Genomic DNA, 24,320 nt, shown 5'->3' on the forward strand with positions numbered 1-24,320 from the left:
TAAAAGAGACGGGCATCCAGCAGGCCTTGGAGGCCCTAAGAGTCTGGATTTAATTTTAAGTTCAGAATGTAAATGCAATCTGGGTGGTTTCATTTTCGCTCTGTATTCTGGTCACTGCTTAACTGTTCCCTATTGATATGAACCCCCTCTCTCAATAATGGCAAACTTTACCTGGTGGGAAGAAGGGTGTGAAGTGAGCGTACTGGCAGTCTCTGCTCTTGGCCTGCTGTCTCCTGGGGCCACAGGGCTTGTGCGGCAGGCGCCTCAAGCACCCAGAGCCCACACTCTCCTCCTCCTGTTTCCCCACGTGACACTTAGCATATCGCCTTTCGTGTTAGATTCCCGAGAAGAGGGAATGTGTTATACTCAACTCTGAAAGCAACACCTTAATTCCCGTCTCCATTCTTAACAGTCTGCTACACGCGTAGTCAGGCATTTATATATAAAGGGCACTGAATCAGCAAAATCAACAGAATACACTAATGAGCCCTGGGTCGGGGAATCTGGTCTCCTGGCTACTACTGCCTGAGAAAGCCATAGCTGTATCAGCAGTATCACAAAATATAAAACTCTCTGGCACAACAGGAAAAGAATTTCATAACGTCAAGTCCTTTCAGTGGCAGAGTCCCTCCTGCTCACCACGCCAAACACGTGCATAAGTGTTACGGGATCTTCCCCAATAGTAACCGAATTCTTCCACACTCCCTTCGCATCGGCTATTCTTAAATGCACTTGACCAGCCAAAATGAAATCCTGGGATGAACCTGACACCTGCTAAAAGCAAGCCCTTTGTCCATTATGGCTTTCTCCCCTCCCGACCCCCTGACCTGAACCCTGCAGCCCTAGACTGTGGCCAGCATGTGCCTGCGCGGGTCACTTCACCAGCCCTGCCTGGCCCGGCAGCGAGAAAGCAAGACTCAACAGTTACGCTTTAATGCTACCTTGGTTATCTGTAGCTACACAGCAGACTAACCCAAAACTTAACAGCTTTAAACAATAACCATTTATTTATTTGCTCATAATTCAGCAACCTGAGCACCGTGGGGGAGCGCTGGCAGGCAGGCAGACCAACAGGGACTGACCAGCCGGGGCTGGAGGACCGAGTCCCAAGACGGCTCACCCCCGCCTCTGTTCTGCAGGAGGAGGCGGTCAACTGGGGTCCGCAGTTCTTGCTTTCAGTGATTCTCCCCCACCTGGGTATCCTGGGCTCCCGCTTATCAGCGTGACCTCCAGGGGGCAGACCTTTTACACCGATACACAGTTTCGAAGGTCAGAAAGGCAGAAGCTGGCGCCCGTTAGCTGGTGTACATCAGCTCTGCTGCAAGCTCCGAGGGGAACGAGCTGTATGGTCAGGAGACACTCAGGAAGGTCACCGTGCAGGGCGTGGGTACAGGGAGCAGTCCCGGGGGCAGAGCACCACCACACCTAACAGTGACAGAGCAGTCCTTTAGCCAAACGTTAAGGTTTCAAAGCCTCACATCAGTCTTTTCTAGACCTACCTTATTTTCTCTGAGTGCTCTGAGTGTCGGGGAGGGCATGGGCAGAGGCTGTGACCCCCTGAGCGCTGAGACCCTGCCTCATTCATGCATGCAATAACCCAACAACTGCCCACAACAGCACCTCGCTTCCTGCAGGCCAGCAGTGCTCCACGCACTCGTAGAAAATGGTGACTGTCAATCAGAAATGTCCAGAGAACACTAATCACTAACCACGATGTCACCTAAAGAAAGCCTAGAGTGTGTCACAGCAGCACGACGCAGGGTGGCAGACCTCCGGTATATGGGTCCTAACTGGCCACCAGCATCTTGTGATTAAGTGTCTTATAAAATCTAAATGTTCGGGGCGCCTGGGTGGCGCAGTCGGTGAAGCGTCCGACTTCAGCCAGGTCACGATCTCGCGGTCCGTGGGTTCGAGCCCTGCGTCGGGCTCTGGGCTGATGGCTCAGAGCCTGGAGCCTGTTTCCGATTCTGTGTCTCCCTCTCTCTCTGCCCCTCCCCCGTTCATGCTCTGTCTCTCTCTGTCCCAAAAATAAATAAAAAACGTTGAAAAGAAAAATAAAAATTAAAAAAAAAAAAATCTAAATGTTCATTAAAATGCTTAAAAAGACATCTGAAAACAACCACAAATTAAAAGGGTGCTAGGGCTCCTGGGTGGCTCAGTCCGACTGAGCATCCGACATCAGCTCAGGTGATGATCTCATAGTTCATGAGTTCTAGCTGCACATCGGGCTCGCTGCTGACAGCTCAGAGCCTGCTTGAGATTCTCTCTGTCTCTCCCTCTCTCTGCCCCCCCCCCACTCTCTCTCTCTCAAAAATAAATGAACCTTAAAAAGTAATAGGGTGCTGAGATAAACAAGGTAGTTTAGTTCTACAGAGATGGGTCTGAAGTAGGATATGAGACACAAAAGGGAGAATATAAAGAATTTCTAAAAAATGCTTGGATACAGCATGAAGTATACAGCTTATTAATTTAAGAACTAAGAAGATGTGGTACACTTGGCTGGCTTAGTTGGTTAAGCATCTGATTCTAGGTTTCGGCTCAGGTCATGATCTCATGGTTTGTGGGATGGAGCCCCACATCAGGCTCTGTGCTGACAGTGCAGAGCCTGCTTGGGATGCTCTCAATCTCTCTCTCTCTCTCCCTCTCTCTCTCTCTCTCTATGCCCCTCCTCTGCATGAGCACACTCTCTGTCTCTCTCAATAAATAAATAAACTTTAAAAAATTAAAAAAAAAAAGACCTAAGAAGATGTAACAAAGGAAGGAGGGCCAAAAGGGAGCAAGCAGGTCACCAGTGACAGCAAATGTGGATGCACCCTTGGCTATTTCTCACATCAGGCAGCAAAGAATTATCCCCACCACTGGTCCTCACACATCACATGGAGACACACAAGTACACACACACGCACTCATACGTGTGTACATATGTGTATTAGTGTATGTATGTATAAACCCGTTTAAAAATTCTGCATCTGTTCCGTTACTACTACAATACTTAGGGCAACAGATTCAGCATTAACAATAGATGAAATAGTTCCAGTATGAGAAGACTCTTCTTGTCATATCCAACTGGATCACAGTTGCTTTTACTTTGTTGTAAGGCTGAGCTTGTACTAAGCACAGGGGAAGGATCAACACTGCCATTTTTCTTGCTCATTTCAAATGTATTTTTAGACCTTCAATTCAGTTTCTTCTGCAATAATCTTTGCCCATTTAAAGTAAGTTTAACTATCAGCAAAACTAAAAGGGAACCGATGGAATGGGAGAAGATATTTGCAAATGACCTACCAGATAAAGGGTTAGTATCCAAAATCTATAGAGAACTTATCAAATTCAACACCCAAAAACAAATAATCCAGTGTAAGAAATGGGTAAAAGACATGAATAGACACTTCTCCAAAGACATCCAGATGGCAAACCGACACATGAAAAAATGCTCAACATCACTCATCATCAAGGAAATACAAATCAAAACCACAATGAGATACCACCTCACACCTGTCAGAATGGCTAAAATTAACAACTCAGGCAACAAGAGATGTTGGCGAGGATGTGGAAAAAGAGGATCTCTTTTGCACTGTTGGTGGGAATGCAAGCTGGTACAGCCACTCTGGAAAACAGTATGGAGGTTCCTCAAAAAATTAAAAATAAAACTACCCTACAACCCAGCAATTTATCCAAGGGATACAGGTGTGCTGTTTCAAAGGGGCACATGCATCCCAATGTTTCTAGCAGCACTATCAACAATAGCCAAAGTATGGAAAGAGCCCAAATGTCCATCGATGGATGAATGCATAAAGATGATGTTGTGTGTGTAATCCACACAATGGATTATTATTCGGCAATCAAAAAGAATGAAACCTTGCCATTTGCAACTACGTGGATGGAACTAGAGGGTATTATGCTAAGCAAAATTAGTCAGAGAAAGACAAATATCATATAACTTCACTCATGAGAACTTTAAGATACAAAACAGATGAACACAAGGGAAGAGAAGCAAAGAAAAAAAAATATAAAAACAGGGAGGAGGACAAAACATAAAAGACTCTTAAATATGGAGAACAAACAGAGGGTTGCTGGAGGGGTTGTGGGAGGGGGGATGGGCTAAATGGGTAAGCGGCATTAAGGAATCTACTCCTGAAATCGTTGCACTGTATGGTCATTAACTTGGATGTAAATTAAGAAATAAATTATTAGGAAGGAAGGAAGGAAGGAAGGAAGGAAGGAAGGAAGGAAGGAAGGAAGGAAGGAAGGAAGGAAGGAAGGAAGGAAGGAAGGAAGGAAGAAAGAAAGAAAGAAAAAGTTGAACTAAAACTAGGTAATGCCATCCATGAATCCCTAACAAGGCACATACAACAGCTATACGCCCTAACATAGTGCGAGCAAATTAAGACTACCTTTTGCACTGTGGGATTCCCCCTTTACCAGAGGGTACTGTCTCAGGGTACACACAACTGCATGGCACTTACAGGAACCACGTAATGGATCTAGCATTAATCCATGTACTAAATATGAAGTTTACTTTCTCAAGTGGAGCATGGGCTCTGGAGGCAGATTTCTGGGATTCAAATGCCTGTTACTTAGTAACTATGAACCTGTAGCAAATTACTTCTCTATTCTTTAGCTTTTTCAAATGTGAACAGGAGATAATCATTTCCTCCGAAAGTCGTAAAGATTAAGTAAGTTAATGCATGTAGGATGCTGGAACAGTGTCTGACACATAGGAAACCATAAGCTACCTACACACTAAAACAGAAGTTCCAGCACCAAATATATTGTGCACACATCCCTCTTTGGAAAACATCACCCACGCATTTGCTTTCTTTACAGGGGAAAGAGAAACCCTCAAGAAACACGTTTTATGATCTCGCATTCCTCTGACTCCTGCCCAAAGGCAAGAACAAAAAGGAAAGAGTAAATGAGGTCTGTCTGACCTGCCTGCACTTGAAAAGAAAGACCAGATCCCTGCTTGTATTAGCTCTATGGGCCACTTTGGATTCCAATGATTTAACTACTAACCCAATGGTTAAATAAATCCACATTTTCGTTGGTATCCAGAATACTGATCTTATTTGAATCAAACCAATGTCACAAATGCCAAATTCCAAACAATAGTCAAAATCTAATAACAGACTTGAGACCATGGCATCCACACGAAACGGAGTGGTCTCTTCAGAGGTAACACATTTATTCCTTGGCATAGCTAGTAACTGAGTCAAGCTGTGGATCACTGACAATAACTTTCATGATTCTCCTAATCGCCTCTAAAAATAACAATTGCTTTTACAGAGATGAATTTCCTAAGAATGAAAGTCATTCCAAACTTGTGTTTGAATCAATCACTCCTAAATTTTAAGAGGAATTTAACAACGGAAGACCTTTTATAATGCAGAACACCTCCCACTGTATATTCTAGTTGTTTCTTTACCTCTATGTTGTAAGTCTTTCAAGGCTCCCTCCTGGCTATATTAAATCCTAATGCCCACGGTACAGCGCTAAAGGCTTCCCAGACTACCTACTCCTCACCATTCCAACGACTGCTATGATCTACTATTCCCCATAATTATACCATTCTGGCCCAACAGTTTACTCTGCCCTCCCCAGATCTCTGCTTGCTAACATCCTGAGCTTACACTTAAGGACTAAATTTAATTCCATCTGTAATTCTTCCTCTAAAAATAGCAATTTTTTACATCTTGAAATTCTTATAGTGTCTGACTACCTCTCTTATGTTAATTCAGTATTACCCTATATTATTTAGTGAAATGTACTCTGTTTCTTCTGTTAGAGTATAAATCCTCTGAGAATAATTAGGACCCATATTGGATTCATCATTTTTCCTACATAACAGTTTCTTAAGAAATACTTGCGGAATTCAGTTTCTTTTATCCCAAACAAAAGGGCACTAATCAACCCAGTTTTTATCAATTTTCTTTGCTACAGAAGTTACTGTGACCTATTAAAGCTAGAGGAAAATATTATTACTTAAGTTTATTAATTTGCCAACCACAAATCAGTAAGTATTACTGGTAGCAGTTGAGATTATTTGGTGTTGCCACATTGACTATGATTTTAACATCGTGTTTACTTCCACATGGCAAAGAGCCCAACTAATTTAAACCTCAGCAACTCTAAAAATCAATGAAGTGTACAAGGAACGTCTCCAGGAGATGATATAGGCAAAATCCATACACACAGGCATACACAAATAATGGACAATGTGAAATAATCTACGTACCTCCTACTCTATCGGCTCGGGCTGAATTATAGTCTTTGGGTGAGTAGATGACAAAACAAATACAAGAAGCAAACTATCTGGTATATTAATGAGTTTGAAGTTGTTAGCGAGAAACTCCGAGACCACACCGGTCTGGCTGCCAGGGTGGGGAATGAAACGGAGGGTGTGAAACTGCAGGCAAGAAACCAATCTGGACGAGAACCTGTTACAGAAGATGGGTTAGGGAAGCCAGTTAAGGAGTGGTAACGGAATGCAGACATAGAGACGGATGGTGATTAACTGAGGAAGTAGAAATAATAAATGTGTAAGTCACGGTATCTCAAGAATGGAGGGGAAGGAGGTAAATGAAGGAGGAGCCGGTAGACAAAAAGCACACACTCATTTCAGGCACGGGCACTGAGGTACACGTGGTCTGTCATTCAGCGAAATAAGGAACACAGGAAAAGGTCTACGTTTGCCAAGAAGGGGAGGAAAGAAGGTCATTTGAGGGCCCACCAAATCTAAGCAGGATGTGGGATATCCAAGTGGAGGTGTCCAGGAGGTGCCTGGTCTGATGGGCAGGGGGGAAGAGAGGGAGGGAAAGAGAGAGACACAGAGGGGACACATCAGATGTCAGCAAGCTAGAATATGACTTACTATATGGCATAACACAAGAGAGACCGGCTCCTAAACCCGAGTTCTTACCTCTCCCTAATGGCTTCTCAGTATCAATGTGTCCCTTGTTTCATGTGATTATGTGTCAATTACTTGCCGTGGTAAGATAAAATGTCATTGTTTGGTCCGTGGTATGAATTTCTGCCATTTTACCCCCCTGGGCAGGGAATCCTCCAAGTGAGGGCCTATGCTTGTTCACATCGCCTGTATCCAATACCACCACAGTCCAGGGATTTTCAGTCGATCCGACTTGGTGGGGCCCAGAGCCAAAAGAGTCAGTACAATACTATTATTTAAGACCTGTAACTCAGTAGTAACACCCTGCCAAGCGCTAAAGGGGATTTTACCTTTTGGCTCAGCAACACACAGACCTATCTATCGCTCCTCAGAAAGTAAGTGGTGGCAGGATCCAAGATTCGCACGTAATGATACTTATCACAGACTCTGATTTCTAAATGTGCTGTGTTGTGACCAAAGTACACACATGGTAGCATTTCCAGTCTTCCGCTGCAATGCAATTTTGGGGACCTACATATGACCACATTTTAGGATTATTTATTTGGCTCAACAAAACAGTTGTAGTAATAATAATAACCCCCCAAAACAACATGAGTCGATTCTTTCAAGAACCCTTCAATTTGTGCCTGGCCGTTTTTGGAGTCCACTCAGCAAATCTAAATCTAAGTTCAAGGGCTGCTTTCCAGGTCAATAAACAAGAACTTCAAAGAGAGTAAGGGAAAAGTTACTACATCAGATTTGAAATCCCCTCATAATGGTTTCTGAATGCTATCTTATTTGCAAATACCAATTTAAGTAACTAATTGTCGTGACACCAGCACGTGTCACAAGATCCCCAGGGCCTGGCCGGGACCTCTGGGAAAGAAAGAAAGTAGCCTCTACAGGTGCATCCCACCCTCTCTACTTACGACCACACAGCCCTCGGCTCCCTGTGAGGTGTGGGCTGTTAAGGTGGCAGGAGAAGTTTGGCGGAGAAGGCAGTGTGCGGTCAAACAATGGCCTGATGGGCCAGTGTGTTCCCTGAGGTTCTGGAGTCCAGAGTCGCCTTCCTACTTTCTCATGGGGTCCCGAAAGTTAACGCCTACCGGGAGGGACAATAGCAGCGACTTATCACAAATACGTGTCTTTGAGCAATTTGTTTCAGTATCGGGCTTCCTTCCTGTCAACAAGTTTCAAAATCCCCCACTAGCCAGCCATGTTAATTTTGGCAATGGCACTTATACAGCGAGAACTAACGTGTAAGTACATCACCACTTTATTTCTACAGGTTAGCTAGCAACTGGACACCAAAAACAGACATTATTTTCACATAAATCCTCTGGAAAAAAAATATCATACATGCCTCTGAAAATCAATTAGGAGTCACAGAAAAGGCAAGTTTTAACATACCAATACGACTGTCAAAATATTCACTACTGTGAGAAATTTTTAAACCCATGGAGACTTCTACGGAACAGAAAATTCATGGATTTTTCCTTGTCTGTATGTAACATGCTATGAGGGAAAAATGCAAACCAGTTTCAAACAAGAGAGTTTCCCTGCGCTTTAATTCAAACTCCAGGAGGGAACGTGTTTCTAGAACTTACTTCTCTCTTCTCTCTCTCAAAGATCCATAACCTAAGAGCTTCTGTGAAAGAGCAAATGTATCAAATTTAAAATAGGCACGTAATTAGGAAAACATTCAATGTAACCGACCATGTGGATTAATATAATGTTGCCTGAAAACAGAACGTATGCATTAGAATGCTTCCGGGTGAAACCACAGCTACCAAATTCAGCAAATTAATAAACCTGTCTTAAACATGTAACTGAAACGGACAGAATCGAACTCGGTTCACTAAATCTTAATCGTAGGGCAAAGGTATCCTCCAGACTGACAGTCTCAGGACCATTTCTTCCCTCAAATGGAAGTATTTTTTATCCCAATTATAAAAGCTGCACCAAATCGCTGACCATTAAAATACGGAAACACGTAAAGCAGAAAACACACATATCCTAGCCTCTGGAGAGCAACTGATGTTGAGTCAAGTCATTGTTTTTTTTTCCAAATAAGTGTCCAAACGGGTTACCGGCAGCTTTCTAGGTCGCTCTCTTTTTTTTTTTTTTTTCACTCAACACGGTCACAGACCGCTTACCACAGCAGGAGGGCGTGTATGCGAGTGTCGTGCCACACGGAGGTGGATTTCATCTCAGCTCGAGGCTCATTCTCCAAGTGGGTCTTCCACCCCAGCACCACTCTGCCCGCGCCACGCCCTCTGCTCAAAGGAGCCCACCTCATCCTCGTCACTTCCTGTTCGAGCTCCGCAGCCCTCACGGGCCCACCTCACCCCACGCTCCCCTCCCCTCTCACTTTATCGCTAAATCTTCCGGAAGATCCGCACCTCTTCCTGAAAGTAACCTGTTGAGCCAAATAAAGCGGCTTCCGGTTTCGCACCTGCCCTCCGCGCTGTGTTTCCCGGTCACGGCCACCCCTCTACCTCGGCCCGTCTTGCTTCTGATTCTAGCCAGCTCGGCCAGCCCCCCCCAAGAGAGGCCACCTTAGGGAAGGCTTCTCTGAGGGTGTCAACACGACCCTCCCGGGGCACCCCAACACTGAACCTTGCACGCTGCGTTACAAACGTTGAGCTGTGCGACTGCGCTCCCCGCCAAACAGAAGGCCCCGTGACAAAGAAACGTGTCTTAGTCACTTCTGTTTTCCCGGTACAGTAACTGGCTCACAGAAGACCCTCGATAAATATCAGGTATGTGAATGGATGCACGGACCGAACGATGAATGAAACAGAGTAACAACAACAACAAAGGAACGTAAATCTAAAACGCAAAGCGTCTGTCGGTTCTTAAAGGCAGGGCACCCTGTTCCGATGGTGATTTGGCACTCACACCGCCTCTGGTCGCTGCTCAGCACCAAGGGTAAGGGTTTATCCACCGAAAGACCCTGGACAACAGTTTCTACAGCTTTAAGTCTTAAAAAAAAACAAAAAAAAACAAAAACAAAAACAAAAAAACATAAAACACTGTTTACTCTGAGTTTCACACTGCACAAGCTCTGCCATACGATGCAAGAGGGAAGGTGCTTCGGCTCTGAGTGCCAAAGACTCGCGTTCAGGGCTGTCCAGTGAAGCAGGAGCAGAAGTGGTTCATTAAGAGAAAATGTTCAGCTGACGGAAATCCTTTGATTAGATGGAGTTTCACAAGGAGCACGTCCGTCCTACCCAGAGGCTGAAGGTGAGGCTGAAGGTGTTCGGTCAGGTCACCGGGGCCGCGCGTCAAGCTGGGCTGCCCCCAGAAGGCCAGACGGCCGGCCTCCTCCAGCCCAGTCTACTCGCTGACACCAGCGAGAAAGCCTTTTCTTAGAGCTGGTGCAAGTGCCACACTAGCCATAAACGGAGGCCTGGCTTGAAACTCCTGTGCTCAGCTATGCTAAGCAGAAATCTCCTCCCTCGGCACTCTGAAAGCGGCGGGCTGCTAAGCAGCCAAGTCCGATAGCGGAAGTACTCGAAACAGTCTCTGCTCTGCGTCACATGCAGAAATCCTCATTTGTCTTCCCCCACTCTCATCCAAGCTGACAGCGAGATCTTATTTCATATACTTTTATTCAACTCGCTCGTGTATAGCAAAGTATTAATTCCAGATTAATCATCTACTGGGCTATGAACTATTTAAAGACAGGGAGAGTCTGCTCATCGTTCTATCTACTGCGTATTGAGCACCTCGGGTATTGAGCACAATGATCAATTTATAAAGGCTTCCATGAGCCATGTTTTGTTTAGTAATGAGTCTGCCTATGAAATGTCCGCAGCGTAGATTTCTCTTTACCAAAAATGTACATCCTCAGTCCTGCAGGTATGGCTGTGTAGGTTCCTAACAGGCTGACCGTCTATACAGTTACATATGTCATATATATACATAATATATATGATATATATAACTGTATAGTACATATAATATAATATAATATAATATAATATAATATAATATATTAGTTAACTATAAATTCTTCAACTCTAAACAAAGTACAAAAACCAATTATCTGACGCCTCTGGAGAATGACCAAAACAAGGGGATTCTGAAAGGGAGTCAAAGTTCAGAAGAAGGGAACAGCCTGGGCACATTTACTGATGTTAGAGTTTTTAGCCTGAATGGCAGAGTCTGAGGGTGAGGAAATGTGAGGGAGGGATATGAGGAAAGACAGCCAGAGACGAGGAGCCTCCAAGTTTGTACAAAAATGCACCCAAATCTCTGGTAACCCCAGGACCATGTATGCCAAAAACAAACACAAAAGTCAAACTAAGGAAAGAACAGAACTGAGATCTGTATGCCACCCAACAAGTCTGCGGTCTTGGATCCAAAATTACCAACATTCCTCAAGAAACAGAATAGAATCCAGTGTTTTGACAAGATAACACTCAAAACACCCAGGATACAATCCAAAGTCACTCACATGCAAAAAGTTGTAACAATATGACTCATTATCAAGATAAAAGCTTATCAATTCAGGTCAAATACAAGATGACTAAGATTTTAGAACTGGAGACTTTAAAGCACCTATGTTAACTGTGCTCAATAACACAAAATAACATTAACACCTCTAACAAATAAAAAGCAGAAAATCCCAGCAGAGAAATTTTTTTTACACACACATTTATATATGAATCAAATAATAAATTCTGAAACAGATCATTACAATACTTGATATAAAAAATTTATCTGATGGGCTTACCAGAAAAATAAAGATAACATAGAAGATAATCCATGAGTTTAAGGTAAGGCAGTAGAAATCCAATCTGAAGAGTGGGGGATGGGATGGGGGAAACTATAATAAAAGAGGAAAACGCCACAGGAACCCTTTTGAGAATATCAAAAGGTTAAATACATATGTAACTGCTCTCCAAAGGTGGGGAGAGAAAGGGTCATAAAAAAAGCATTTAAAAAAATTATAGTTAAAATATTATGATGAAATGGACAAATCCCTTTGGGGGGGAAGAGAAAGATCACAAAAGATTAAAAAATTCTCATTAATGCCATAATTAACTATGAACTGAATATATGGGGTGCCTAGGTGGCTGACTTGAGCTCAGGTCATGATCTAACGGTTTGTGGGTTTGAGCTCTGCATTGGGCTCTGTGCTGACAGCTCAGAGCCTGGAGCCTGCCTCAGATTCTGTGTCTCCCTCTCTCTCTGCCACTCCCCTGCTCACACTGTTTCTCTCTCAAAAATATATAAACATTAAAAAAAAAAAAAATTAAAGACCCTGAATTCACCATCAAACTTCAGGCCCATATGGTTTCACTGCTGAATTCTATCAAATACTGAGGACAAAACAGCACCAAACTTATATTCTTTGGGAGTAGGAAGAGGAGGGGAGAGGAGGGGAGAGGAGGGGAGAGGAGGGGAGAGGAGGGGAGAGGAGGGGAGAGGAGGGGAGGGGAGGGGAGGGGAGGGGAGGGGAGGGGAGGGGTGGGGAAGGAAGGGAAGGAAGGGAAGGAAGGGAAGGAAGGGAAGGAAGGGAAGGGAGAAAAATGAAAAGAAAGGAAAAGAACAAAAAGAAACAGAAAAAGAAAAAGAAAGGAGTACTTCTCATTTTATCAATCTGGCATAACACTAAGATCAAAATCTGATAAAGATGTTATATGTGAAAAAAATATATATAGGCCAGTGTTGCTCATGAACACAGATACACTTGAATCCAACAATATATAAAAGGGATAATAATAAGTAGGGTTTAACTCAGGAATGTAAAGGTGGTTTAATTTAGACGATCAATCAGTAAGATTCACTACATTAACAGTGTAATGGAATAACATTCTGTGTTCATTTCAATAGACATAGAAAAGGCATTTAACAGAATTTATCACCTACTCAGGATCAAATCTCTCAGCAAAACTAGCTAGAAGGGGACTCCCCCAACCTAACAAAAGGCATCTACAAAAACCCATGGCTGTTACCACTCTTAATGCTTTCTACTTTCGGAAAAAGGGAAGAAGGTCTAATCACACTACTTGTACTCAAGCATTAGACAGAGATACTAGCCAATACAATAATGCAAGCTAAATAAATACAAGCGTAAAAACTGGAAGGAAGGAAGGAAGGAAGGAAGGAAGGAAGGAAGGAAGGAAGGAAGGAAGGAAGGAAGGAAGGAAACTTTATGTAGGTGATAAGATTACACACACAGCATATCCTAAGGAATCTGTGAAACAACTCACTAAGACAAGTGAATTCAGCAAGGTAGCAGAATACAAGGTCAACTTACAAAGTTTTATACTAGAAGGTTAAAAATTAGAAAACAAAATTTTAAAATATTCATTTTACAATAGTATCAAAAAACATATTTAAGAATAAATTAAAAAACAAGTAAGACCTTTATCTTGAAAGGTACAAAATGCTGCTGATAGAAATTAAAAATCTACAAATGGAAAGATATACCATCTCAAGGAAGAGAAGATTCAATGTTGCTAACATGTCATATCTCCATAAATTAATCCACAGATACCGTGCAGCTGCAATCATTATCCCAGCAGAGTCTTTTGTGAAAATTAATGAAATAATTCTTAACCTTACGTGGAATTGCAAAGGACCTATATCTGAAGGACGAAGTTGAACAGGCCACATCACTTAACTCCGCGTCTTATTACAAAAAGCTACAGTGACGGAGACAGTATGGAAGTGGTGTAAGGATGCATGAACAGATGATCGGCGTGAAAAAGACACTGCACACAAAGGACTCTCGCTTACGTAGTCCTATGATTTTCATCAAAGGTCCCAACACAGTCAGTGGGAGGAAAGCATCTCTCAAAGAACAGTACTGGAAAACCAGATATCCGTATGGAGAGAACTTCTGACCTTTTAGTATCACAACATACACATAATTTCCGATGTACCACAGACCTAAAACTAAAAGCTATAATGGTAAAGCTTTTAGAGGAAACACAGGAGACGAGATTTATAGCTTCAAGACAACGCTAACATTCCTTTGAGGTCGCCAATTTGTTAGTTCACAGAAGGTAATAATCATGAAAGAAAAGAAAAAACCTGATATACTAGACATCATCAAATTAATAACTTCTGCTGCTCACAAGACACTAGGAAGACTATAACAGGAAAGCCACAGACGGAGCCAAATACTCACAAAACATGTCTAACAAAAGGCTTATATCCAGGACATATAAGAAAGCTCCTACAACTCAATGATGAGAACACATGCATCCCATTTACAAACAGGCAAAGGACTCAAAAAGACACTTCAAAACAGAAGATGCGTGGGGGTGCCAGGGTGGCTCAGTCAATTAAGTGTCCCACTCTTGATCTCAGCTCAGGTCATGATCTTACGGTTCGTGGGATCTGCACTGACAGCGGGGAGGGAGCCTGCTTGGGATTCTCTCTCTCCCTCTCTCTCTGCCCCTTCCCTGCTCACACGTTCTCTCTCTCAAAATAAATAAACATGAAGAAAACAAAAAGACACGTGAATGGCCAGTAGGTACGTGAAATGCACACATCATCATTAATCATCAGGGAAATGCATATTAACACCACAAGAAAATACCAGTATACAATGAGGACGGTTAAAATTCAACAGATTGAGAACATCAGACACTGATGACGACACAGAGCCACCACACCTGGCTGGCACTGTTCCTGGAAATGTAACAAGGTACAATCACTTTGGGAAAAGGTATGGCAATTTCTTGTAAAATTAAGTGCATAGTAATTTAAATCTTAAGTATTTCCTTGAAATAAAAACATATCGTCACAAAATGTATGAAAACCTGTATGAAAATGTTCACAGCAATTTAATCTATAATTCATTTGCAACGAATAAGTAAATTGTGGCATATTCAAGTAATGGGACTACTATTCGGCAATCAGAAGAAATGAACTACTGATGTATACAAACAGTAGGCATAAATCATGTAGTACATGAACTCTCAAAAGAAAGAAAAACAGGATGAAAAGAGTATCAACGTTATCAAGTCATGCCCAATCTAAAATGATCAAGATTTCAGAATCAAAGAGAGACTTTAAAGCACCTATCATCATAATCATGCTGAATAACACAACATTTGCAATACACGAAAAATAGAATATGTTTCTAGAATAGAGTAGAGTAGATAATATTTTGGACATTTATGTGTTTAAACCCTATGCTAAGCATTTACTATGGATAATCTTATTTAATTCTTAGCAATCCAGCCTCTTACAAACGAAGAAGCTAAAGTCGAAAAATTAGTTCTGTAGGTCATCCAAAGTCGCATCACTAGTATGACTCAGAAACACGCCTTAGGGCTCCTTAAAACTCACACTAAAGTCAAACAGAAAAGATAAGATCACTAAATAAGTTTCTCATTAACTTTACAAGTACCTCTGTGCTGGTGTGAGGTGAAGGAGGGCTATGCTAAGGGAAGACACCTCAAGAAAATATCAAACAATACAAATTAAACACCTGCTCCCTTGGGATTAGGCATACCACACCTGCAGACCTCACTGTCTTACCTTAGGGAACTGCTTTACAGGAATTAACACTTTCTGTCCCAGCTTCATGTTCTTATTAATCACCACATCGATGTACTTTTCTTCGTCCTTGCCTTCTCCTTTCTGAAACTTTTCTATTTCTGTGGAGGAAAAAAGATAACAATGAAGTATGTGACTTAAACCCCAGAAGTTGGGAGTTCTCACTAGCTCTACTGCGGCATGAAATCAAAGACAGAAATACGGGCCATCAGATCAATATGAATTTTTCAAGTGACGACACGTTCCCCATTTTACCAATCGTTCCTCACCAGTACAGCAGGAAAAAGGCATAAACCATGGCTCTGACAAGTCCAATCTCAACAGCCCATGCTAATGAAGGAAGCAAAACGAACCAGTTATAAAACAGACACAAACAAAACGAAATTTCTTGAGGCCTTCTGGAATCCTAGACAGAGGCTGCTCAAATAGCTAAGAAAAGCCAGAGAGTATTCTCCGTTCAGTGTTACAAGGATATGACTCCCCATTTATCAGCTCCTTCTGGCTCTCCAAGGCTCACACCAGCAGGAACTGATTCTTTCAGATGGCATTAAAAGCCCTAGACAGCTTCTGTCAGTTGACGTCCCCAACCAAATCTACCCTCCTCATAAGTGACACGGATCAACTATACACTCAGGTCTTCCCTAATGTTCCTTTCTCTACCTATAATGTTATTATTTCAATTTCATACATCTCCTTCAAGATTCAGCCACATCAAACACTATTTTTTATGTGTGACTATCCCTTTCACCAATGGGGCAGGAGGGGAAGAACCAGTCACTTCCACCTCGATACTCACACAACACTTTACGTACAACTCTACTGTAACTCCTAGATGACAAGAAAATGTGGTTCCTCCATACTGTATCTCTGTTACAGACGATGTTTGTGCCCCCCATTCATATGTTGCAATCCTCACCCCGGATGTGATGGTCTTAGGAGATGGGGCTCTAGGGAAGTGATCAAATCAGGAGGGTGGTGCCCTCATGAAAAGGATTAGTGCCTTGTAAAAAAGAGCCCCCACACCTCTTTCACCCCCACCGCCACATGAGGACACGGCAAGAAAACTGCCATCTATGAATCAGGAAGTGAGCCCTCACATGACACTGAAAATGCAGGCATGTTGATCTTGGACTTCCAGCTTCTAGAACTGTGAGAAAGAAACTTGTGCTGTGTCCACGCTCCCCAGCCTACGGTATTCTGCTATACATCCCAAGTGGACCAAGACATTCTCCCACTGGAACATAAATTTTACATAAAAGTCTGTTTCTTCCTTCAAGAATGTCTACCACTAAGCACACACTCTGCGTACCTTCCAGATCTTGGAAAATATCAGTATGCGGTTTCCGCTCATTGCTGCCTGTAGCGTTTGGCTGCTTAAGAAGAACACCAACAGGTGCTTGAACGAGCGCTGGCTGAGTGGGTACGCGCACTGTTCCCCCCACAGGCCGGGCACAACCTATCCAGCACGGACAAGGTCCAAAGACGGCGTTGGTTGCACAAAGGGCACACACCTTCGTTCGTTTTGCTTGCGGGGCTAGGAACACCGGTATTTAAAACAGGCCACGGTCAAGACATGATTCAATCCTCAGGCAAACAGGAAGCTCAGAAAGGTTACTTTGCTAATAACAAACGATAAAGGTAGGATTTCTCTCCAGGTTTGTCTAACTAGAAAGACGGTGTGCCACTGCAGGCTCGCCCACCACGTTTTCTGTCATTTGAGACAGAAAATAAGATTTTCACGGCACCTCAGGAGAAAAGGAGGATCTGCTTACATCTGGAGGCTGCCGTCACCACTGAGGAGCCGGGTGGCAGGGACGCCTCCTCGCGGCAATTGTCCATCCACCTACCCCTCCATTCCGGTCATTAGCACTAACCCCCCAGCTGTCTTACTTGTATTCAGAGCTAGACCTGATCTCCCGCCTCCACGGTGACAGTCTTGACACCTATCACGACAGTTCTGAATAAGGTCCTCCTCACCATTTTAACAAGTGTCAGAATAAATTGTTCCTTAACAATGCACGGTAGAAAGTCAGTATATATGTGGGACGCAATGAAAAATATATATCTGCCCTTTGCCCCAAGTTCCTGGCACAGACCTCCTAAAACCCTACAAACTTCCTGAGTGATAGGAGTGCATTTTATCACTCCTAACAAGCCCCTTTCAGCCATACCTGCCTTTATGCTAACGAGATGACTCTTGGAGGAAGAGGGGGCTGCTTGCCAGAAAAGCCAACCATGTGGAAAAACAAGCAAGGGCCAAGCGGGCACGTTCAGCACTCCCACCTGTGGGGGCAGAAGAGGAGCTAGAAATGGAGTTCGATCACCAATGACCAATGATTTAGTCAACTGTGTCCGCATCACGAAAACTGTAAAACCCCCTCAACAACAGAATCTGGGGAGCTTCCGGGCTGGTGAACACAACCACGTGCTGGGAGGGTGGTGTGCCTACAGGGGGCATGGGAGCTCCAAGTGCTTCCCCCAACACCTTGCCCTGGATCCCCTCCTTCTGTTTGGCTGTTCCCGACTTGTAGCCTTTAGAGCAAACCATAACGGTGAGTAAAATGCTTTCTTGAGAATCCTGTGACTCACTCTAGCGAATTACCCGACCTGAAGACAGGTCACGGAACCCCCAACCTTGCGGCTCGTCAGACGGCAGTGTGGGTGGCCCGGGCACCCCACCTGCAGCTGACCTCTGAAGTGGGGTGGCCTTGTGGGATGCGGGCCTCACTCTGCGGGGTCTGTCTGCCCTACCTCCAGGAGTCGGTGTCAGCACTGAATTGATCGAATTGCTGCACACGCAGCTGGTGCTGGAGAATTGACTGGTGTCAGGAAACCCCAAAAGACAGGGATTAATAAGGTGGTGGGGAGGAAGATGGGGGCAAGCAGGAAAAGTCCTGAAGACAAAAAGAACGACTGAGAGAAAGGAAAAGACATCAGCTCTGCAGCTTCTGACCAAGGCGTCCAAGAATCAAGATTAATACGAAGCCTCCAAATAAACTAATGGATTATTTTGTCTGCTTTCTTGTGTTATCCTATGTTTTGATCCTGGAAACTGAACAGAATCTGTATGGGAACAATGTGCATGAAAATAGACGGGCGTGAAATGCAAAGACGCACTTAGATAATCCTTGTTAACTGCTGTTGAGAAAACCTTTTGAGAGTACTTTTGACTTTCTTCTCTAAAAGTACAATATATACATTGGTAAAAATTTAAAACGGTGCAACAGGATATAAACTTAAAAGAAAAGGTTTCTCTTATACCAATACTCCAGAAGTAACGATTATAACAATTTTATATACTCTTCCAGAAGTTTTCCACAAATAAACACATATGCATATGCCCATATGCACACACACGCGCACACATATGCACACACACATGTGCGTGTGCACGCACACGCACATGGGGTTTGGAAACTAGAACTACTGGTGGAAATAAGCTAGCCTAGTTTTGTTTTCCTCAGTAAAGAATAAGTCACACTTTATCTGCTCCATCGAGTATAACAATTCAAGACTTCAGCTTTAATTAGAAGAAAATTCATTCCATATTTTTACTTATGCATTTATGGTATAATTGGAAATGCCTTTAGCATAAAAGATTCAACAAAATTAGATATACTGAAACATTGTAGAAAGAAAACAAAAAACATTTAATGAACATAAATGTTCATTAATATAAGTGTAATTACCTGTTTTTTTTAATATCTATTTTTGAAAGGGAGATAAAGAGGGAGAGGGAGACAGAGCATGAGTGGGGGAGGGGCAGGGAGAGATGGGGAAACACAGAATCTTAAGCAGACTCCGCACTGTCAGCACAGCGCCGGACACAGGGCTCAAACTCAACGAACGCTAAGATCATGACCTGAGCTGAAGTCAGACGTTTAACCGGCTGAGCCACCCAGGCGCCCCGTAATTACCTATTTTCAAATAACACTGTATTTTTATGATTTGTGAAAACTTATAAGCATAATATATAATTCCATAATCAACATTCAAATGTCATTCCTTGCATCAATGATATGAAACAATTTAAGTACCACGTAAAATCATAAAGGTTAAAAAATTAGAAAAAAATTATTTGAGATACACCTATGACTTTGAAAAGGCAAATAAAAATTTAAAAAATATATGCTACGTAATTTCCTTCTCTAGACAGTCAACTCTGAAAATCTTATGTTGCTAAAATATCTTGCTACCTTAAGTAAGCTTTGAATTATGTTAATATATAATATTTCACTGTTTAAGACTTATCTGAAAATTGTTGAAGCCTGATGCCACACCACATGCATGCTGGTCTCCAGGTAGTGGAACTAAAACACCACACAGCAATAGAAGCAGCCAAATCCCGTGCCTGGGGTCAAACACACCTCACTAAAATCATGGCCACTATACTTGTCCAAAGCCCTCCAGCTACCAAATTCAAATTGCGCGCGTGCGTGTGTGTGTGTGTGTGTGTGTGCGTTTTCTAGGCACTATTCATTCAATCAACAAGTCTCGGTTTTCCAGCTGATTGAGGATTATAATAAGTAGTTTGATGTTTTCATGAAAAATCATGAAATTACATTTAATAAACAATGCAAAAAAAAAAAAAAAGGCAGGGGTATTGTACGTGATCTATGAAATCATGGAACAGCTTTCTGGTATTTATGCCTGTCCCTAACTGGGAGTTTTATTTTCCAAAACCCAAGTGACCACCTCACTGATCTTCTCTAGGGAAGGGAAGAGAACATAGCTGACACCACCAAGGTGGACATAACCTTTTAGTTAATTGTAGCCAGTGAAGACCAACCATAGAGAAAATCTAATCAGGTTTCTGAGGTGGAATGCATGGGGGACTTGACTTTCACTAATCCCCAGATTACATTTGTTACCACACAGTTCGATGTACCAATGCCATCTCCCAGCTCAGAAACAATAAGCAAATGTGTGATTAGGTTTTCGATGATGTCGGGGATTAAAATGTTATCTTTTCAAATGCTTGACATCAAATTTCTGTCAGCCCAGAAATCTAGTGTCAGTTAGAATGTCTTTTTTATTTGTTCATTTCTTTTTTTGTGTGTTTTTGCCTTGGGCTAATACAGAGCTTCCTAAGCAATGGCCACTTACCTTTCTATTTTAACCCACCAAATACAGTAAAATCTACTAATCCTCTAAAAAACAGCCAAATAATCTTTGGATTTACATAAGTTACATTTTCAATATTTATTTAAAACATTAAAAATGTTGAGCACTGTAAATTTTCATTAAAAAATGCTTAAATTCTCTCATAGAATCAAGCACATCTAAATTGATACTTTCCTTCTTCTGAGCAACTCCATTTCTGTGAATTCACCCTACAGATATACTTAGATAAGTGTAAAATATTATGTGCGAAGCTATCCATTTTGGCATCGTCGCTAACAGCAAAGCACTGATGATCACCTAACTGTGTATCAATGGGAGAAGCCTGGTTTCAGAAGCTAGGATAAACCCACAGTGTGAAACAGCGTACAGCTACTTTACAAGAGCAAGAACAGAAAAAGATCTCCACCAGATACACTGTTCAGTGTGGTTGCGCGCACACGTGCGTGCGCACACACACACACACACACACACACACACACACACACGGGATCAAACAGTCTAACAATATATGTTCATATTCACAGAAAATGTCTCCCTACTTATACATAAGAAACTAGCAACAGTGGTAGCCTAGCGGACATGAGAGAATGCACTGGACAGTAAATAGGGAACAGGATACTTTTCACTGTATCTTTTACGTTATTTAAAATTCTTGAAAAATGAGGGGTGCCTGGGTGGCTCAGTCGGTTAAGCGTCCGACTTCAGCTCAGGTCACGATCTCGCGGTCGGTGAGTTCGAGCCCCACGTCAGGCTCTGGGCTGATGGGTCAGAGCCTGGAGCCTGCTTCCGATTCTGTGTCTCCCTCTCTCTTTGCCCCTCCCCCGTTCATGCTCTGTCTCTCTCTGTCTCAAAAATAAATAAACATTAAAAAAAAAATAAAATAAATAAAATAAAATTTTTGAAAAATGAATTTTTCACCAATTCAATTTTACAAAGAATTAAATTTTTAAACGTTTAAAAAATTTTAAAGACTTTAACAGAATAGAACAAAAATGTATACAGAAATGGCCATGCTTGTATTCTGCATCTTGGCTAGTAATCCAGAGTTTTACTCTCTCCTGACCATTCACTTTAGGTTCTTCATTCAAGAATTATTTTACTGAAACTAATGGGGAATTTACCCGGGCTGCTTATCTCACTTGAAGCAACAGATATATTTCTGAGAATTACATGTAAAACATTTTAGTTTGAGAATCTAGCAATATTTTAGAAGCAATGAGGTTCACTTGGGTGGGCAATGAAGACTGGTATCTACCCAAAAACTCCTGACTGAGTTCTGACACACTGAGGAAATTGTAGGAGGTGCTAGGAACAGAGTATAGAGAATGTGTGGCACGGGAACGGACACATTTAATATCACGTACACAGTGCTACAGAGAAGGGACTAAGAGCTGCGGAATTTGGAAGATCACTCGAAAAGCGAACAAATATGTGCTAAAGGATAAGGAATGGAGTTTGTCAGACAAAGAAATGATGAATTGCTCGGTGAAGGTAAGTAACCCTGTGTAACACCAGTTCACACTCACCCATTCAATTAGTCAGACTGTACAGTTGATAGATGGAGTTTACCACAACAGAATAACGTATTTTTCCCCTTTCTCTTCTAACGGTACAAAATGGAATAGCTCAGGCGAGTAATGATGACAAGATCCTGCAATCACAGAGCCCATTAGGGAACAAGCTTAGGCATGAACTCAATTTCCTGACCCCACGTCCTGGGTTCCTGCAGAAAGACTGAACAGGTGCAGGGTGAGAAAAGGGGTCATTCTCTTGGACCAACACAGAGAAGAAGTGAGGACAAAAGCATGAAAAGGCAGGCCAGGCTCTTAAGGTCAAAACTGAGATCCTAACAGTTCGGCAACAACAGGCAGCTACTCAAAGTTGTCAGCTGGGAGTGGCGTGAAGGGAGACATCCTTAGGGAAAGGTGATCTGGCAGCTCAGGACCAAATGAAATGGATGTGATACAGGGAGGGAGAGGGAGACAGGGGGAGGGGGAGGGGGAGGGAGAGGGAGAGTGGGGGAGAGGGAAAGAGGGAGAGAGAGAAAGTCTAAAACATAGCTAGATAATAAAACAGTCTGTCGGGATGAACAAATGTGGGACTGCACCAGACAGTTTATTTTTAGTTGATGTGGACCTAAGAGGGCTGAGAAAGCCATCAGAGGCAAGGCGAAGCCTTCCTATTTAGAGAAAGCGTTAAGCCTACTGAATACCCAATCAGAGAAAACACACAGGGACATATCCATGCTCCTGACCCTTCTGTATTCTTCATCCCAGGACACCCACCTCTGGCCACAGATCCTAAAGCACCATGCCCACCCTGCCATATGGAGGCTTCTGAACTTGCTCTCCCAAGACTGGAACACGCTGCAAACACGCTGTTTGCCCTGCAGTGTCTTCTCTCTGGTGTCTCTACTTGGACTCTACTTCCTAGAAAGGCTGTCCTTGAATTCCGACTCTAGTTCACCAAGAAAACACGGCGCTCTGGCATGATGTTCACCATGGCTCTAACCTCCCGCTCAATGTCTGTCTTCTCCAGTAGACTGTCAGTCCCCCCCCCCTTGGTCCCTTTCATAGTGCCGGCCATGTGGCGAGGCCCCCAGGTACACGCTGTAAGAATAGAAGCTGAAAAGGACGCATCATTACAAACATACGTGCTTATAGCCTGACTCTCACTTAGTCTTTTCACTGCTTTATCTCACGTGATCCTGACACTATTCCAGAATTGGTGAGCGTTATTCACATTTCACATGAGACAACTTTGAAAATATGTTCCTGAAAGTCACCGAGTTTGCAAGCAACATTACTGAGACTCAAACCCAGGATTTTGAATGTGGGACCCTTTCCCAATATATTCCACCAACAGGTCATTAAAACGTTTTGTCTAGCTAACAACCCTATCAAGCCTGTAGTACTCCGTGCTTCTACAAAGGAAAAAACGCATTCTCTACAAAACAGGTCAATGAAAGACTGTGTTAATGAGTCCATCCGTCCCTATGCTGAGCCTGTGCGGAATTTCTTCTAGTGTCAGAAACTGTCAGCTAGAAACCACCCTGAGACTCTGCAACTGTGCCTATTCCTAGAGCCTCTGTTCTTTTCCTGGGTGAACGATCCAAGAAACAGGATTGCAAAGGGAAACATCTGGCATTCAAACTAAGTAATCTGAAGAGGGTTTAACTAAAGGCCTATACATACAGGTGCAGAGAACCTAAAATAATAGCAACAAAGAATGGCATAGTATTCTGGGGTTAGTTAGGAAGGGAGCTGTTATTGCCCTAAGACATGAAGCACAAAGGGGCAAAGAGAGGCAGAGAGAGAGAGAGAGACTAGAGGGTGAGGACAGCCTGATGGGTCACAGAGGGAAGCAGGTGGTAACCTAAGAGGGAGGAAGCCAAAGGCAACAAGCACTCTGACCTCACTTCTCCGTCCTGACAATCTGCTGCTGGAAACCTTCTGGGCAGGCACTGACCTGGGGGTGGATGGGGATGCTCAGACAACCCTCCCATCATCCGTCCGTCTGTCGTATCAGCCTCCTGGGCACAGGGCAGGGCGGAGAGGGTGGAAAGAGACCTGGTAAGGCGAAAGGCAGTGCTCCAGCTCTAGATCTTTGGTAAACCAAAGGAGTCTTTAAAGAGTTTCTGGCACCTCCTCTACATGCAATGCTTTCCACGTGAGCTCACCACACGTGATACTATGCAAGAAAATACTGGAAAAGTAATGAAAGCTGTTTTAGAGGTCACTTATACCAGTACTAATTAATTATCATTACTTTGGTGACAATGATT

The 24,320-nt window shown here is 42.9% G+C and overlaps 1 protein-coding gene across 6 annotated transcripts in view; it reads right to left on the reverse strand.

Annotated features, from left to right (window-relative positions):
• KHDRBS3 (KH RNA binding domain containing, signal transduction associated 3) overlaps positions 1-24,320 on the reverse strand; it is a 189,004-nt gene that overhangs the window by 110,209 nt on the left and 54,475 nt on the right. For all 6 annotated transcript variants that reach the window (XR_008292829.1, XR_008292828.1, XM_027063848.2 and 3 more), the window contains exon 2: positions 15,395-15,513. Coding sequence is in view for 4 of the 6 variants with exons in the window: in XM_027063848.2 (XP_026919649.2) it covers positions 15,395-15,513 (119 nt within the window). In the remaining 2 variants the exon portion in view is untranslated. The remainder of the gene's footprint in view (positions 1-15,394; positions 15,514-24,320) is intronic.

Source organism: Acinonyx jubatus, chromosome F2 (genome assembly GCF_027475565.1).
Source record: "Acinonyx jubatus isolate Ajub_Pintada_27869175 chromosome F2, VMU_Ajub_asm_v1.0, whole genome shotgun sequence".
In the NCBI taxonomy this organism is placed as follows: Eukaryota; Metazoa; Chordata; class Mammalia; order Carnivora; family Felidae; genus Acinonyx; species Acinonyx jubatus.